The following is a 15,435-nucleotide window of genomic DNA, read 5'->3' on the forward strand; positions in this document are numbered from 1 at the left end:
GTATGACCCACAGAGGACATTAAGGTCCACAAATAATAACATATTGGAGATCCTGAGTCACAAGGTGGTTAGGCTGGCCTCGACCAGGACCAGGGCCTTCTCAGTACTGGCCCCAACCTGGTGGAACGCTCTGTCCCAGGAGACAAGGGCCCTGCGGGATTTGTCATCTTTTCGTAGGGCCTGCAAGACAGAGCTGTTCCGTTTGGCCTTCGGACTGACGCAGTCTGACCCCACAGTTACCCTCCCCTAAGGTTTTATATCATAATGGTTTTATCTTATTCGTAGATTTTTAATTTTAAAATTGAATTTTAACATTGTATTAATCTGCATTTTAACTGAATAGTTTCTTTTATACTTGTGTTGATATTATTTGTTGTTAGCCGCCTTGAGCCCGGTCTTGACTGGGAAGGGCGGGATATAAATAATAATAATAATGTTGTTGTTGTTGTTGTTGTTGTTGTCCACACTGACTGACAGCAGGTCTCGTAAGGTTTCAGGCAGGGAATCTTTTCCAGCCCTACCCAGATATGCTGGAGATAGAACCCTGGAGTCTTTTGCATGCAGCTCTGCCTCTGAGCTGATTTTGACGTTCCTCATAGTGTTTCCTGGGCACATGCTGCCACCCATATAGCTGGATGGTTCCCAGTTCCTTTTCCAGCTCTTAAATCTTCCTCCCTTCTTGCTGCATCAACAGCTTGGCTTCCAGAAGCATCAGAATCCTGCCAGACTGGAAATGTGTAGATTCAGTGTTTGCAATGACAAGCGCTTTGCCAGCTCTTTGAACGAAGGCTTGAGGTGCTCCCCATTTTGCCTTAAAAACAGGTTATTCAGGAGGACGCAAGAAAGCAAGTGGGAAATAAAACCTCAGCTGTCAACATTCCTTAAGCTGCAAGTCACTTGCTGCTTTTGATGGAAAGTTAGCAATGTGGAGAGTGGCTGCTTATTTTTCTCCCAAAGCCCCTGATCTGCCTGGATGTGGGCACTGCTGCTATTCTATCCCGGGCATCTCCTAGCTTTGGCCCTAGTTAGATTTGAATCTCAAAAGAACCTAGTGACTTTTTGAAAGGCCTACCCGGTTGAGATGCTTTGATTACCAGAACAGATAAAACATTTAATTGAATTTCCTGGTTGAATGTCTTTCATTTACCACCCTGAAGCCTAATTGGGTGCATACAAATGGCACCCTCTATCGGCCATGAAGCGGCACTTTTGAAGATGCAAGGTGTCAGAAGACTCCTTGTTTCTGCTGTCGCAGATTACAAAGACCAGCCCCCTAGAAATTCTTACTGAGACTGAGGGACCTTCACAAACGACCTGCAGCAGAAAACTCCTCTACATGAAATGGTTGTAAGGAGCCTCCAAACTCTGTCACAGGTGATGGTTATACATGCTTGCATGTGTGGGATTGGAGAGCCTTGGCCAAACCTTGTGGCCAATTGTAGCTGTGTGTGTTTGTGCAGGTGCAATGTTTCTGTATGGCAGGGGTACTTAATATGGTGCCCTCCGGATTTTGCTGGACTGCAGCTCCCATCACCCTTGATCATTGGTGTCCTGAACCCTGGCGTACCTGGCAACCAGTCCTGCTGGTGTATACAGTCCCAAGGGTGTATACCACGGGTGTCAAACACAAGGCCCACGGGCCAAATCCGGCCCGCCAGACCTCGTCATGTGGCCCGCCGAGCGCCCCAGCCAGCAGGACCTTGCTGCTGAAGCGCCGCGCCGACAAAGCGCCGACAAACAGCTGGGGCCGGGGGGGGGGGGGTAGAAAGGCGGCCGGAGCAGCGCTGCGTGGAGCACCCCGAGCCACAGCAGGAGAAGGAGGAGGCAGCTTGCCGGGTCAGCGCCCGGCAGCACCGCACGGAGAGTCCCGAGCCTCTGCGACGCAGCAGTGCTCTGTAGCACTTTGAATCCTCCTCCTCCTGCCACGGCTCGGCGCCTGGAAACGGCTGCTGCTGCTGCTGAAGCACAGACAAAGCACCCAGCAGCGCCGCGTGGAGGAGGAGGAGGATTCAAAGTGCTACAGAGCACTGCTGCGTCCCAGAGGCTTGGGACTCTCCGCACGGTGCTGCCGGGCACCGACCCGGCAAGCCGCCACCTCCACCCCCTCTTGCCTCACCTCCTCCTCCTCCTGCTCATGAACGTGAGCTCAGCAGCAGCTCAGCCTCACAAACGTGCAACTCTGAGGCTTTACGCACTTCTCCTAAAACGGACACCCGCTGCCTCATGCTGCACGGGAAATGCTTTTTGCCCCTGGGTCCCTTCGCGCTCTTTTTCTGGCGCTGAATCAAGGCGGCGACCCCCCCTTCCCTTTCTTTCTTCCTTTCTCTTGTTCTTATTCTTTCTTTCCCTCTCCTTCCTTCCTTCTTTATCTCTGTCTTCTCTCCCTCTTTCTTTTTCTTTCCTTCTTTATTCCTTCTTTCCTACTCTTCTTTCTCTCACCTCTTTCCTTCCTCTCTCCCTCCTGCTCCCTCTTTTCTTTCTTTCTTTCTTCCTTACTTACTTCCTTCCGTCCTTCCCATCTTTCTTCCTCTCCCTCATTCTTATTCTTTCTTTCCCTCTACTTACTTCCTTCTTTCTCCCTTTCCGTCTTCTCTCCCTTTTTCTTTTTCTTTCCTTCTTTATTCCCTTCCTTATTTCCTACTCTTCTTTCTCTCCCCTCTTTCCTTCCTTCCTTCCTCTCTCCCTCCTACTCCCTCTTTCCTTCCTTCCTTCCTCCCTCCCCTCCCCTCCCTCTCCCTCTCCTCAGAAACATAGGATGCTGCTTTATACTTCTGGCCCTTAAACCCTGGAACCAGGAGAGCAGCTCCAGTGAGTCAACCTCAGCCAGTGCCTTTGGTGAAGGGTGGTGGCTCACTGGCAGAACATCTGTCCTGCATGCAGAAGGACCCCAGCATCTCCAGGTACTAGTAGCTCTGCAAAGGTCCTGCATGAAACCCTAGCGAGCCTCCACCACCCAGTGCAGTTTCCAAAAATCATTTTTCAATAAATTGTACAATAATTGTACATTTGAATATCTACTTGCCATTATTCTGACTATGTTTCTGCTTTCAGAGCTAGTTATTACTTACATTATTACAAAAAACAGTAATAATTGAATGCAGTGACAATAATTTATGATAATAAAGAGTGGACACATAGTCCTATAGATACAACCGGCCCTTTGAGGGTGACCAAACTGCTGATGCGGCCCCCGATGAATTTGAGTTTGACACCCCTGGTGTATACAGTCCAGGTTCAATACAGCAAACCAAGTCCAAAGTGCGACAGTCAGGAAATGCAGTCAAGGTTCAGTTCAGTGTCACAAACTGGCAGGAAACGGGGAAGAGGAAGGGGATCCCAGCGTGTGACACCCCAGGGCAAGCTGGGGATGGAGAAGGAGAGGTTGGGGGCTTGGAAAGTACTCACAGGGCAATAGAGAAGGGCAAGGGGATCAGGGTCCGCGCACATGGACCAGGGGCCTCCGTCTCTATGAACACACCAGCAGGAATACGGAGGAGGAGGAGGAGGAAAACAATGTGTAGAAAGAAAACTCCCATAAGAACCCGTGATTAAAAATACCGATGCCTTCCCCTGAGCTTTTAATATTGGATAACTTAAGCATGCTCATAAATCAAATGTTTTGTCTCTCTTTTGCAAAAAATAATAATAATTATACTTTTGTGTGTGTTCTGCACTTTCCATTGCGTAGGGAGCAGTGGCAGGTATGCTCTAGGACAGTGTTTCCCAAACTCTGGTCTCCAGATGTTTTTGGACTATAGTTCATCCATCATCCCTGACCACTGGTCCTGCTACCTGGAGACCCAAGATTGGATAAATCCTGCTCTGGGAGGCTGAGGCAGGGAGGGCAAAGGCCCACAACCCAGCTCCCTAGCTGGCCAGGTGGGGCTCATTGGCTCTGGGAGGAGGGTTGTGATTCCTCAGCTAGATTAGGCTCAGGACAGGCAAGCCCAGATGCTGCAGATCTACCGGTAGCACCTCAGCTCTGCTCCCCTTTTAACCCTTGGTTCCAAGGCTGCTCCCTGCATCTCAGAACCTGCTGTGTTTGTGGAAACGGGGCTCCCTCTGGTTCCTGTGCACTGACCCCCATTCCCTCACTGTCCTGAAGGGGTCTTTTCTCTCCACCGAGTTGTATCCCGTGCTGAATTCCCATTGCCTGCTGGAATGGAAGAAGAGTTCAGGATGCAGAGCAACCTTCTGCAAAATTGGGACCGGTTTGAGGATAGTCTTGCGCTGCTTCTTATGGGAGTAACCATGATGGAACAATCAGACTGGGGACTCAAGCCCATTTCACCAGGTACACGAAGGTGGCATTTTAGTTGGCAGGTATAGAAAGAAGAAAACTTTAAGGTGGGAGTTGAATGGCAATGAGATGCAAAAATTACAGCCGGTGATAATTGGAACTTAATATATATGTTAAATAGGCACACCTTTAAGCCTTCGTAGTGGCAGATTAGCGATTGTTACTGGGAGATGATTGTATTAACACCTGCACATTTGCAAGAAACAGTTCAAGATAGCGCAGATATTGCTATCTGTAAGCAATTAACACGTGGTGTGATAAAAAAAATCATTTGTCTCCAGTTAACCCCACAAGTGATGGCATTAAAGGTCTTGATGAATTCGGCAGTTTCATGTTGTCCTTCCAGAACAGGCACCTACAGAGTGTCCTGGGCGGTTGAGATGTTCTCCCACCAGCTTTTATGGATATTGCCATTCCTGATGTCCGATTTGCATCCACCCTTCAGCAGGCAAGATGCTACAAAAGGAGTGGGTGAGGAGCAAGAGGGGGAAATTGTACAAAAATTAAGTTGCCCTCATGGCTACATCAACCTAATTCCCCCCCCCTTTTTTTAAAAAAAAATAAAGTCTCCTTTACTCTCCTGCTTTGAGTAACATTTTTTCCTGATGAAGAATCCTGGAGAATCCAAAAGCTTGCCACTCTCTTGTGATAGCTTGGTTAGTCCCGTAAAGTTACTGCTGAACTGTTGGTTTTCTTCTCCTTATGGACTAGTACCTTTATTTTTTACCCCCAACCCCAAAATATCTCTCTTCTCTCTTCTCTCTCTCTCTCGTAACACAGGGGTGTGGCTAATCAGAAAAATTAAATAAGGGTGACTTTCCAGGAAGAAGAGAAGGTGGCAGGGCTACATTCTGGTGCTGAGTTCAGTTGCGTTTCACAGGGTGAGATACGCTAACCACCTGCTCACATTTGATTGAAAACACACACATATGGGCTGTGGCTTAAAAGAGTTTATTTCCAGAAAAACACTGCAGATAAGAGGCAACACAAAGGACAAGATAGTACACTATTTTTTAGAACTGGCCTTCCCCTACAGAAAAGAGGTGTGAGTGAATTTCTATCGGGAAGAATGCCATTCAGCATCTCATCTGTTCCACAAAGATAACACATGTGAATTTGCCCCTTATCATCATCATCCCTCAAATGGAGAGTCATTTTCCATATAGCCAGACAGGGTACAATAACACAGCGTCTATCACTGCTGCTGGTATTCTGCAAACATCCCAGCGCCTCCTGTTGGGGTTTGCTTGTGCTTATGCCTGTATGGTGGGGGAGGGCCGGGTTAGGGCTGAGAAAGGGTCCTGAGCCACCTCTGCTGCTACTGCATTCGTCCTTTCCCACCAAATCTTTCATCAGTACAGTATTCAGCTACGATCTCAAAGCCCTGTTGGTGCCCAGTACTCCTCTCATGCTTTTGTAAAGTGCCTTCTGGAGAACAGTATGAAGGGGACAGCAGTGTTGGGTCTGGAAGCATAGCTGCCAAGTTTTCCCTTTTCTCGCGAGGAAGCCTATTCAGCATAAGGGGAAATCCCTTAAAAAAAGGGATAACTTGGCAGCTATGTCTGGAAGGCATACAGTGCACAGATATTGAGCTGAGATGGGTAGTACAGGCAATGGGAATAGGAGCAATGTGAGGAGGGCAAAGAACGGAACAGGGCACTGGTGATGCCCCCTCGCAACCATTGCAAGAACCCTTATTGGGTTCTCCACCATCATGAGGCACCGTAAAAGCATTTCAGAGCTTTTCAGTTAGATCACGAGGACTATGAGTCAGCAGTGTGATGCAGCAGCTAAAAAAGCCAATGCAATTCTGGGCTGCATCAATAGGAGTATAGCATCTAGATCTAGGGAAGTAGTAGTACCACTGTATTCTGCTCTGGTCAGACCTCACCTGGAGTACTGTGTCCAGTTCTGGGCACCACAGTTCAAGAAGGATACTGACAAGCTGGAACGTGTCCAGAAGAGGGCAACCAAAATGGTCAAAGGCCTGGAAATGATGCCTTATGAGGAACGGCTTAGGGAGCTGGGTATGTTTAGCCTGGAGAAGAGAAGGTTAAGGGGTGATATGATAGCCATGTTCAAATATATGAAAGGATGTCATATGGAGGAGGGAGAAAGATTGTTTTCTGCTGCTCCAGAGAAGCGGACACGGAGCAATGGATTCAAACTTCAAGAAAGAAGATTCCACCTAAACATTAGGAAGAACTTCCTGACAGTAAGAGCTGTTCGGCAGTGGAATTTGCTACCAAGGAGTGTGGTGGAGTCTCCTCCTTTGGAGGTCTTTAAGCAGAGGCTTGACAGGCATATGTCAAGAATGCTTTGATGGTGTTTCCTGCTTGGCAGGGGGTTGGACTGGATGGCCCTTGTGGTCTCTTCCAACTCTATGATTCTATGACCAGGCACACACTGTTTTCTTGCTAGATAATAAATCTGCAAGTCTGTCATCTCACTGCAGTTCCCATGGCCACCAACAGGTGGCCGTGGCAGTTCCAATGTGATGACAGACTAGCAGGAAAACAAGCAGGCAGCACGGCTGGCAGGCACCCAAAAAGAGCTGTATAAAGGCATGTGGGAGGCACAGTCTGCGCTTGGGCAGACGGCTCTCGGAAGCATCTTCCTCCCTCATATAAAAGATGTTGAGGGTTGGGACAAACCATGAGGGGTGGTGGCTTCAGGCAAGCTGTGAGGAGGAAGAAGAGGGATGGTTAAAGTATAAAGGGAGGAGCTTTGGCCAGGTTTGGGGGGGGAAGGGCTTGGCAAAGAGGTGGCAGCCCCTTGTTTAAAAGGGATATCTTGTAGTAGTAGGGCTGCCTTCAGATACCTTTGGAAAGTCATGTAGTTACTCATCTCCTTGACATCTGGTGGGAGGGCGTTCCCCAGGGTGGGCGCCACCACCGAGAAGGCCCTCCACTTGGTTCCCTGTAACCTCACTTCTCACAGTGAGGGAACTGCCAGAAGGCCCTTGGAGCTGGACCTCAGTGTCCGGGCTGAACAATGGGGGTGGAGATGCTCCTTCAGGTATACTGGGCCGAGGCCACGTAGGGCTTTAAAGGTCAGTGCCAACACTTTGAATTGTGCTCGGAAATGTATCACAGTTTCCAAGTAGTAGTATGGTGGCAGACCTACGCCTGTGTCTGCTTAGTCAGGGATTTTAGATCTGCAGAAATTTGGACTGAGTGCAGGAAGAAAGTCTAAACAAGGCTGTCATTCTGAAGCGCTCGACAAAATCCCGGATGCATCGCTGCAGAGTTGAAGGCTCACAAAGCCACGTGCTGCCACCTAATTGCCAGTACGGCCTGTTTAGCAACTCGGTGGCACAATTTCCTAGATGCCAACCAGTATTTAACCAGATGACATTCCACTGCCTTGGCACTGACTAATCCATTTTTTTTCCAGCTCAGGGCTTGTTTTCCACCCTGGGCTCTGCCTGCAGGTCACATGTTTGTGTCTGACGTTTTCCAGGCTTCCCTCCAGGTTCTCTCCAGTGTGCAGGCAAACGCTCTTGTGGGGAAAAAACAACAATCCTACACTCAAGTGATTTTTTTGGAGGGGGCGGGGCGGGCGGGTGCGTGTAAGAGGGAGAGGCACACATGCTGTAAGGAGCAGATTGGGGAAAAGTCCCCCAGCAGCTGTGCTTGGGCTCATTCTGCAGTCTCCTTGGCCCAAGGGGCCACCAAGGGCAGCCGCTCCTGCTGTGTGTCAGCCTGTACTGCTCTGAAATCCAATATGTTGCCTGGATTTGGAAAGTCAGCAGCATAAGCAGTTCTGCTGCTCCTGCTTTCCGCTTCCCTATAATACGAAAAAAGGCGAAACATCATATTACAGGACCAACCCATCCTTTGGCAAAAGACAATGGCAAGGTGTTCGATGCCACAGCATCCTTCTTCCCAAGGTGCAGTTGTTGCAAATGTGTGTGGCTGTCACAGGAGATTGGGGGGGGGGAGGGAGGACGGGACATTAAACTGCAGCTCAGGGGCAGAGTATACTGAGTGGGCAGGAGGTCTCAGGTTGTTGCCCTCGCTCTGTCCTGAGAAGACAAGGAAGCATGCCTCTGGGGGCAAAGTCAGTCTGCTGGAGAATCACAGTGCCTGCTGCGGCTGCAGAGACCAGCAACTAGTATCTGCTGTGTCCCATATTGTTTTTGCTGTGTTAGCGGCACCTAAGTGACACCCCTGGGTCTCAAGCCTGGATGGTGCATGTGGAGGTCCTGGGCTGCCCAGATGACAAGACACCCCACCCCCCCTCTTGGCCTGGCTGATGTGGTCCAAGGGAAAGCAGAGCAATGGGTTTGGCACCAGCTTGGCTGCAGGAGTTGCCGCAAGGAGGTGTACAAGGAGTCATCCAACTGTGTCAGGTTTACTCCTTAGCCTTTTAACTCACCGAGGGTTTGACACCCATCAGCTCCCCTCACCTGGTTTAGCTGTTCAGTTGAAGCCATTTCCCGGGGTGTGGCTGCTGTTGCATGCTCTAGTTATCTCCCGCTTGGACTACTGCAATGCGCTCTACGTGGGGCTACCTTTGAAGGTGACCCGGAAACTACAACTAAACCAGAATGCGGCAGCTAGACTGGTGACTGGGAGTGGCCGCCGAGACCACATAACACCGGTCCTGAGAGATCTACAATGGCTCCCAGTACGTTTCCGAGCACAATTCAAAGTGTTCGTGCTGACCTTTAAAGCCCTAAATGGCCTCGGTCCAGTATACCTGAAAGAGCGTCTCCACCCCTACCATTCAGCCCGGACACTGAGATCCAGTGCCAAGGGCCTTCTGGCGGTTCCCTCATTGCGAGAAGTGAGGTTACAGGGAACCAGGCAGAGGGCCTTCTCGGTGGTGGTGCCCGCCCTGTGGAACGCCCTCCCATCAGATGTCAAGGCAATAAGTAACTATTTTACTTTCAGAAGACAACTGAAGGCAGCCCTGTTTAGGGAAGTTTTTAATGTTTGATGCTGTACTGTTCTTAATATTTGGTTGGAAGCTGCCCAGAGTGGCTGGGGAAATTATTATTATTATTATTAGTAGTAGTATAGGGAAGCTTTTAATGTTTGATGGATTTCTGTATTTTAGAATTTTAGAATTTTAGAATTTCTGTTTTTTTTGGAAGCCGCCCAGAGTGGCTGGGGGAACCCGGCCAGATGGGCGGGGTATAAATAATAAATTATTATTATTATTATTATTAGTAGTAGTAGTAGTATTCTAGGAGCCGCAGGCGAGAGAGCTGAGTGCAGGGGACTGAAGGTGGACAAAGTGTCCCAGAAGGAGCACAATGTGTCTTCCACCAGAGATACTACCTCTCCCCGTAACACCCTATACACCCCCATACATTGCCGGGGAGACAAAACTCCTATCTGAAACCCTGGAGATTTGCTACCAGTCATTGTAGACCAAGGGCGGCAAAGCTGCATCCCTCCGGATGTCGCCAGCCTGCATCTCCCATCATCCTTGACCACTGGCCATCCTGTCTGGGTGCAGCAACAATTGGAAGACAGCAGGGCAGGGCAGGCTGGTGGGTGTCAACTCCGTATGCTGCACCCAAAGTCATCTGTAAGCAGGGGGGGGGGGACCTAGTGCCCTCTGGGTATTACTCAACTGTAGCTCCCATCATCCTTGACCACCAGGGAGTTGCAGTCCAACAACAGTGTGGTGCAGTGGTTAGAGTGTCAAGACTAGGATTTGCAACACCAGGGTTCAAATCCCCACTTGGCCATGAAGCTCCCTGGGTGACCTTGGGCCAGTCGCTGCCTCTCAGCCCAGTCTGCCTCACAGGTTTGTTGTGCTGGTTAAACAAGGAGGGGGGAGAACCACCTTGTATTCCGCCTTCAGCTCCTTGGAGTAAAAAGTGAGGCATAAATGTGATAAATAATAATAAATAGACATTGAATGCATAAGGTGAGCCAGTTGCCTGACCCCTGTAAGGCACCTTCCTGTATTTTTATGTTTAAACATGCAGTTCCTTTAATCACAGCCGCAATGCCGCTGGTGTGTGCATAATGCACAATGGTTTGTGTGTCTTTGCTGCGTTCTAACAACGCCTCTCTGTTTTCATTCCCCCCCAGCGTTTTTTAGGTGCCAAAGACCCCGTTGACCGCCGTGTGGAGCGAGATAAGTTCAGGCAGGAGCCCCACCAGAGGACCAGGATGGATTGGCTGTGACAACCTGCCGCAGGTGGAGGTGGAGGGGAGAGTGATGATGAAGAGTTCCTGCCGAGCTGGCCTCCACCGGGAACTGCTGAATTCCACATCCTCTGCGTTACACCCGGTCAAACGGTACGGTTAGATGCAGAGTCCCCAATTCTCCTGGGCAAACGCTTTCTACCGCAGGTGCCTTTTGATAGGCTCTTGGTGGCTGAAAATCCCATTTTTAAGCAAGGATCCCAAGAAAACGGGGAGGAACACTGGATTCCTGGCAATTTATAGACCTCTTTTGGGTCCCAGGTAACTCTGATGTCTCCTACGATGAAGGCAGCTTGTGTGAGAATTGCAATGGGAAAGGCTATGGATCATGGGAGTTGTGGGCCAAAAACATTTGGAGGGCCGAGTTTGAGGAAGCCTGTTCTATTCATTCTGACTTGGGAGAGACTAGTTCTGTGAATCCGTGGGTTTTCTAAAATTGTAAGGAAAACTATGAAGATGGCAATATTGTGTGTTGTATACATCTGGGTGTCTGTTGTCTTCCACTGCTATGAACATGAAGGTAAAGGTAAAGGGACCCCTGACCATTAGCTCCAGTCGTGACCGACTCTGGGGTTGCGGTGCTCATCTCGCATTATCGGCCGAGGGAGCCGGCGTACAGCTTCTATGTCATGTGGCCAGCATGACAAAGCCACTTCTGCCGGGCCAGAACAGCACATGGAAACGCTGTTTACCTTCCCACCAGAGCAGTCCCTATTTATCTACTTGCACTTTGACGTGCTTTCGAACTGCTAGGTTGGCAGGAGCTGGGACCGAGCAACGGGAGCTCACCCCGTCACAGGGATTCGAACCGCCGACCTTCTGATCAGCAAGCCCTAGGCTCAGTGGTTTAACCCACAGCGCCACCCGCGTCCCTATGAACATGAAAGTGACCCCCTAATGCAGTAGTTTTCAACCAGTGTGCTGTGGGGTGCCTTGAATGATGGTCAGGGGTGCTGCGGGCAACACTGGCCTCTATCCCTCTTTTCTCCCCTCCCTCCTCTAATGCCCTCTCGCATCCCTGCTTCCCCAAGGCTTGCACAGCTGTTTGTTGCAGCAGCCCTGCTGCTGTCACTGCTGCCTCCCACCTTTGGCCAGTCTCTGTTGGGCCACTAAGGCTGGAGGCCTCCTCTTCCCAGGCCCCTGTGGTGTGGTGTGAGGAGGCACCTCTCTGTGGGGCAGCAGCAGCAGCTGCCTGGAGGGAAGAGGAGGCCCCGAGGGGACACTGAGGTAGAGAGGCAGATTATTCCCTGTTCCGGTGCATTGCATATGGTCTTCCAAAATGTTTGAAAACCAAATCACGGCTTCTGATTGGCTGCAGGAAGCTCCTGCAGCCAATCAGAAGCCCCATCGGACGTTTGGGTTCCAAAAGAACATTTGCAAACCGGAACAATCACTTCCGGGTTTGCGGCGTTCAGGGGCCAAAACTTCCGAGTTCCAGGGCGTTCAGGATCCAAGGTACCACTGCACTTCGTTTTAAATATTTGTGTCCCTTGCCTGCCAAAGTAGGACCCTCGAAACAGCTTATGAGAACAATGATTGGTTAAAAAAACCCAACACCCTAGGAAGAAATAGCCACCCTCCTAAGGTGTGTCTGGGCCTTCATTCCTAACTCCCTCGTGCTACGACAGAAGATGCCGGACTCCTCCAAAAATTCATGGGTGCTTGAGAAACCATGCTAAGGTCATGGCTTAATTCTGGGTCAGCAGTCCCAACAGAATGATGGATCTGCAGCTCAGTCTTAGAAATAAAATCCAAACAAATAATCAATAATGAACTCAGTCTTGAGAGGCCGAAAATGAGTTTGTTCATTGTTACTGAAGTTCCTTCTTCCTGTAGTTTTAGGGTCCAATTTATATCAGAGCCTTCGCCAAGCTAATCTCCCCCCCCCCCAATATTTTGGACTAGAACTTCCATCAGCCCCAAGCAGCATGGACTGTAGCCAGGGGTGTCCTCCTCTCCCTGTTTCTCTCTCACACACGTGTTTATGAATATGTGTTTATGTGTGTGTCTGTGTTCACACATGTGCATGTATGATACAACTCCCTACCTACTCTATAAAAAAGGTATCCTATCTCCTCTTGATCTCTCAGCTCTCGGCTCCTTGTGTACAAAAGCACCCTTCAAAAATCAGCAATGGTTTCGGTTTTTAATGCGTGCATTTCTCTCTGCCTTTCCTAGAATATCTGGCATGCACTTAAAGCCCTATCTCAAGTTGCAGAAGAAAGAACGGCCTCTCGAAATAAGCCTGGACCCTCCCCGAAGCCCACCAATGAGCCAGCCGAGGTTGGCAGAAGAGGAGAAGCCCAGCAGCCCTGAGCCAAGCCTCTTTCCGACCCCCTCTCTTCGGAAGCCATTGGGGACACTCTCCCCCAACACGATCGGCAGCAGCAGGGGCCACGCGGAAGGGCCCGGCGGGAAGGAGAGGAGAGCTGCCCTCCCGGCCACCATCCACCAGGGGGACGACGGAGAGGGGCCACTGGACATCTGGGCCATCGTGAAGCCGGGGAACACTAAGGAGAAGGTCGCCTTCTTTGCGGCCCAGCAATGCGGCGACCGCAGCCGGGTGCTCTCCGTGAAGAACAAGAGCACCTGGGACATCGACGGGAGGTCCACTAAGCGCAGGAAAAAGTCGCTGGATATCAAGAAGGCGAAGGTCCACCTGGAAAGGATGAGGGAGGCAAGCGGGAGGTGCCACCAGCCTGAGCCATTTGCCTGCGGCATTGAGCACTGCTCTGTCCATAATGTGAATGACGGCCTGGAGGGGGGTTTCCCGGGACGGCCCCTGTCGGTCGTCGAGATGGTTGCTTTCTTGGAGCAAAGAGCCAGCGTCTTGCTGGCCGACTGCTCCAAAAACTGCCCCAGTGCCTCTGCTGTGACCAAGTTCCCTGGCCAGCCCAAAGCCACTCCCCTAGCCTCCCCTGGACCTTTTCCCACCTCGGGAGCCTGCGAAGCTCCCTCTGAAAAGGCAAGTTGTGGGGGGAGCAGCGGCGGCAGCAGCAGCAGCGATGGGGAGCAGCAGGCAGAGCCCCTTCGAGTGCTGGACATGGTGGCCAAGCTGGAGTCGGAGTGTCTCCGGCGCCAGAATGAACGCGAAGCAGGATCACTCTCGAGGAACAACAGCTTCCGGCGGAACGTGGGGCGGATGCTGCTGGCAAGTGGAGCGCCCCCGGAGAACGACGCCAGCAAGGCGCCCCCAGAAGCTCCCAGCCAGGCAGAGCCCTGTCCACCGCTGGAAGGCCAGCTATCTTCGATCGCAGATGCCCGCGCTGGTAACGGCCTTCTCATGCTTGAGCAGGGAGGGTCAGTTTCCTCCAGCTGTGGCTGGCTCGGTTCTGAGAAGGCGAGCAAACCCACATATCCGGAAGCTGCTCAGGCGCCCCCACATTCCTTGCACAGCAGAAAAGCGACGGTTGATTGTATGCCGAAGGAGCCAGCAACTCTTCCCAGCCTGGCTCCCAACACGCGAGTGAGAGAGTCCGTAAGCATTAGCATCTCCATCACCAAGAGGGACGTCGGCTGCAGAGCCGCCCAGCCTTCCAACGCCACCTTGGGCGAAGACCCTCTTCCTGGCAGACTCTTCTTGCTCCTGTCCAGGTGTGAGCCCCCCCAGGAGTGCCTGCGCTCAGGGGAGACCCTCCCCGAAGAGTGCCGAGTGGGCCCTCAAGGGAAGGAAACCCCCCTGGGCGATGAAGCCCTGCGCCTGCCCGCCCTCGCTCCTGGGGAGCCCCAGGAGGCGCCCTCGGAGAGTGCCCCGCAGGCCCTCGCCTCCTCGCGCCTGAAGCGGCAGAGGTCTCACGACTTCCTGGAGACCAGGTTCAAAATCCAGCAGCTCCTGGAGCCGCAGCAGTACCTGCTCTTCCTGCCGCACCACATCATCGTGAAGATTTTCGGGCTGCTGCCCACCCGGAGCCTGGTGGCGCTCAAATGCACCTGCGGGTACTTCAAGTTCCTCATTGGGTACTACAACATCAGGCCGGCGGACTCCCGCTGGGTCCGCGACCCCCGCTACCGGGAAGACCCCTGCAAGCAGTGCAAGAAGAAGTACACCAAGGGCGACGTCTCGCTGTGCCGCTGGCACCCAAAGCCCTATTGCCAAGCCCTGCCCTACGGACCCGGCTACTGGATGTGTTGCCACCGGTCCCAGAGGAGCGTCCCCGGCTGCAGGCTCGGCCTTCACGACAATCACTGGGTGCCCGCCTGCCACAGCTTTAACCGTGCTCTGCACAAGAAACCCAGGGAGGCGGAAGAGGACTGTTAGCACGCGCGCCCCCCCCTGGCGCAGTCTTTGCGGAGCCTCATATCCTAGGTGGGGAGGGGAAAAGATGTTTTATGCCTTGTGATGTTTACACTGTATATAATTTTGTGGGTGGTTTTTTTTTTTTTGTCCTCCCTCCCTCTCTATTTCCCGCTTCCACAGGGCTATGAAGAAACTGCACATGACTTCTAAATCACAAGAGCCTTTTTTTAACCTTTTAGAGAGAGAGAAATAGCCCTTCCGTGTACATAATGCTCCCAGAATCTCCTTGCCCATCAGTGACTTGACAGGTGGTCCACCAACGTTGAAGATCACTACAGCGCAGCTACAAGAGTGCTGCGGCTACAGGCCCGTGTTGTCGTCGTTGTAAAAAACAACAACAACTGTGTCTCATTTTCAAATCTGTATATCCTGTACAAAAATATACATATATAAATATATATAAATATAAATATATATTGAAAATTGTTTCTGGAAGGAAACTCTAAATAGGTAAAAGAGGAATCTTCGAAAAGATGGTTTAACTGGACAACCTTAAAAAAATAGGCTAGAACAAGTATTTGTTATATCTTAGGGGGGCAGCAAGCAAAAGAGGGGTGTTTTTCTTGGAGCAGAGAGTGTTGAGAAAAAGCTCTGGCTTCCAATGCCCACCTCACCTGGTTTTCGTTTCATTTTTTTTTTTAACCTTAAAATAAAATGTGCATTCTGAA

General features: G+C 51.0%; 1 protein-coding gene across 5 annotated transcripts in view; it reads left to right on the top strand.

Annotated features, from left to right (window-relative positions):
* Positions 1-15,435, top strand: part of FBXO34 (F-box protein 34) — a 54,035-nt gene extending 38,600 nt beyond the window's left edge. For all 5 annotated transcript variants that reach the window (XM_035102738.2, XM_060270972.1, XM_035102659.2 and 2 more), the window contains 2 exons: positions 10,354-10,563; positions 12,649-15,435. In XM_035102738.2, coding sequence (XP_034958629.2) covers positions 10,484-10,563; positions 12,649-14,728 — 2,160 coding nt within the window. In that variant the 5' untranslated portion in view covers positions 10,354-10,483 and the 3' untranslated portion in view covers positions 14,729-15,435. The remainder of the gene's footprint in view (positions 1-10,353; positions 10,564-12,648) is intronic.

The sequence above is a fragment of the Zootoca vivipara genome, chromosome 1, assembly GCF_963506605.1.
Source record: "Zootoca vivipara chromosome 1, rZooViv1.1, whole genome shotgun sequence".
In the NCBI taxonomy this organism is placed as follows: domain Eukaryota; kingdom Metazoa; phylum Chordata; class Lepidosauria; order Squamata; family Lacertidae; genus Zootoca; species Zootoca vivipara.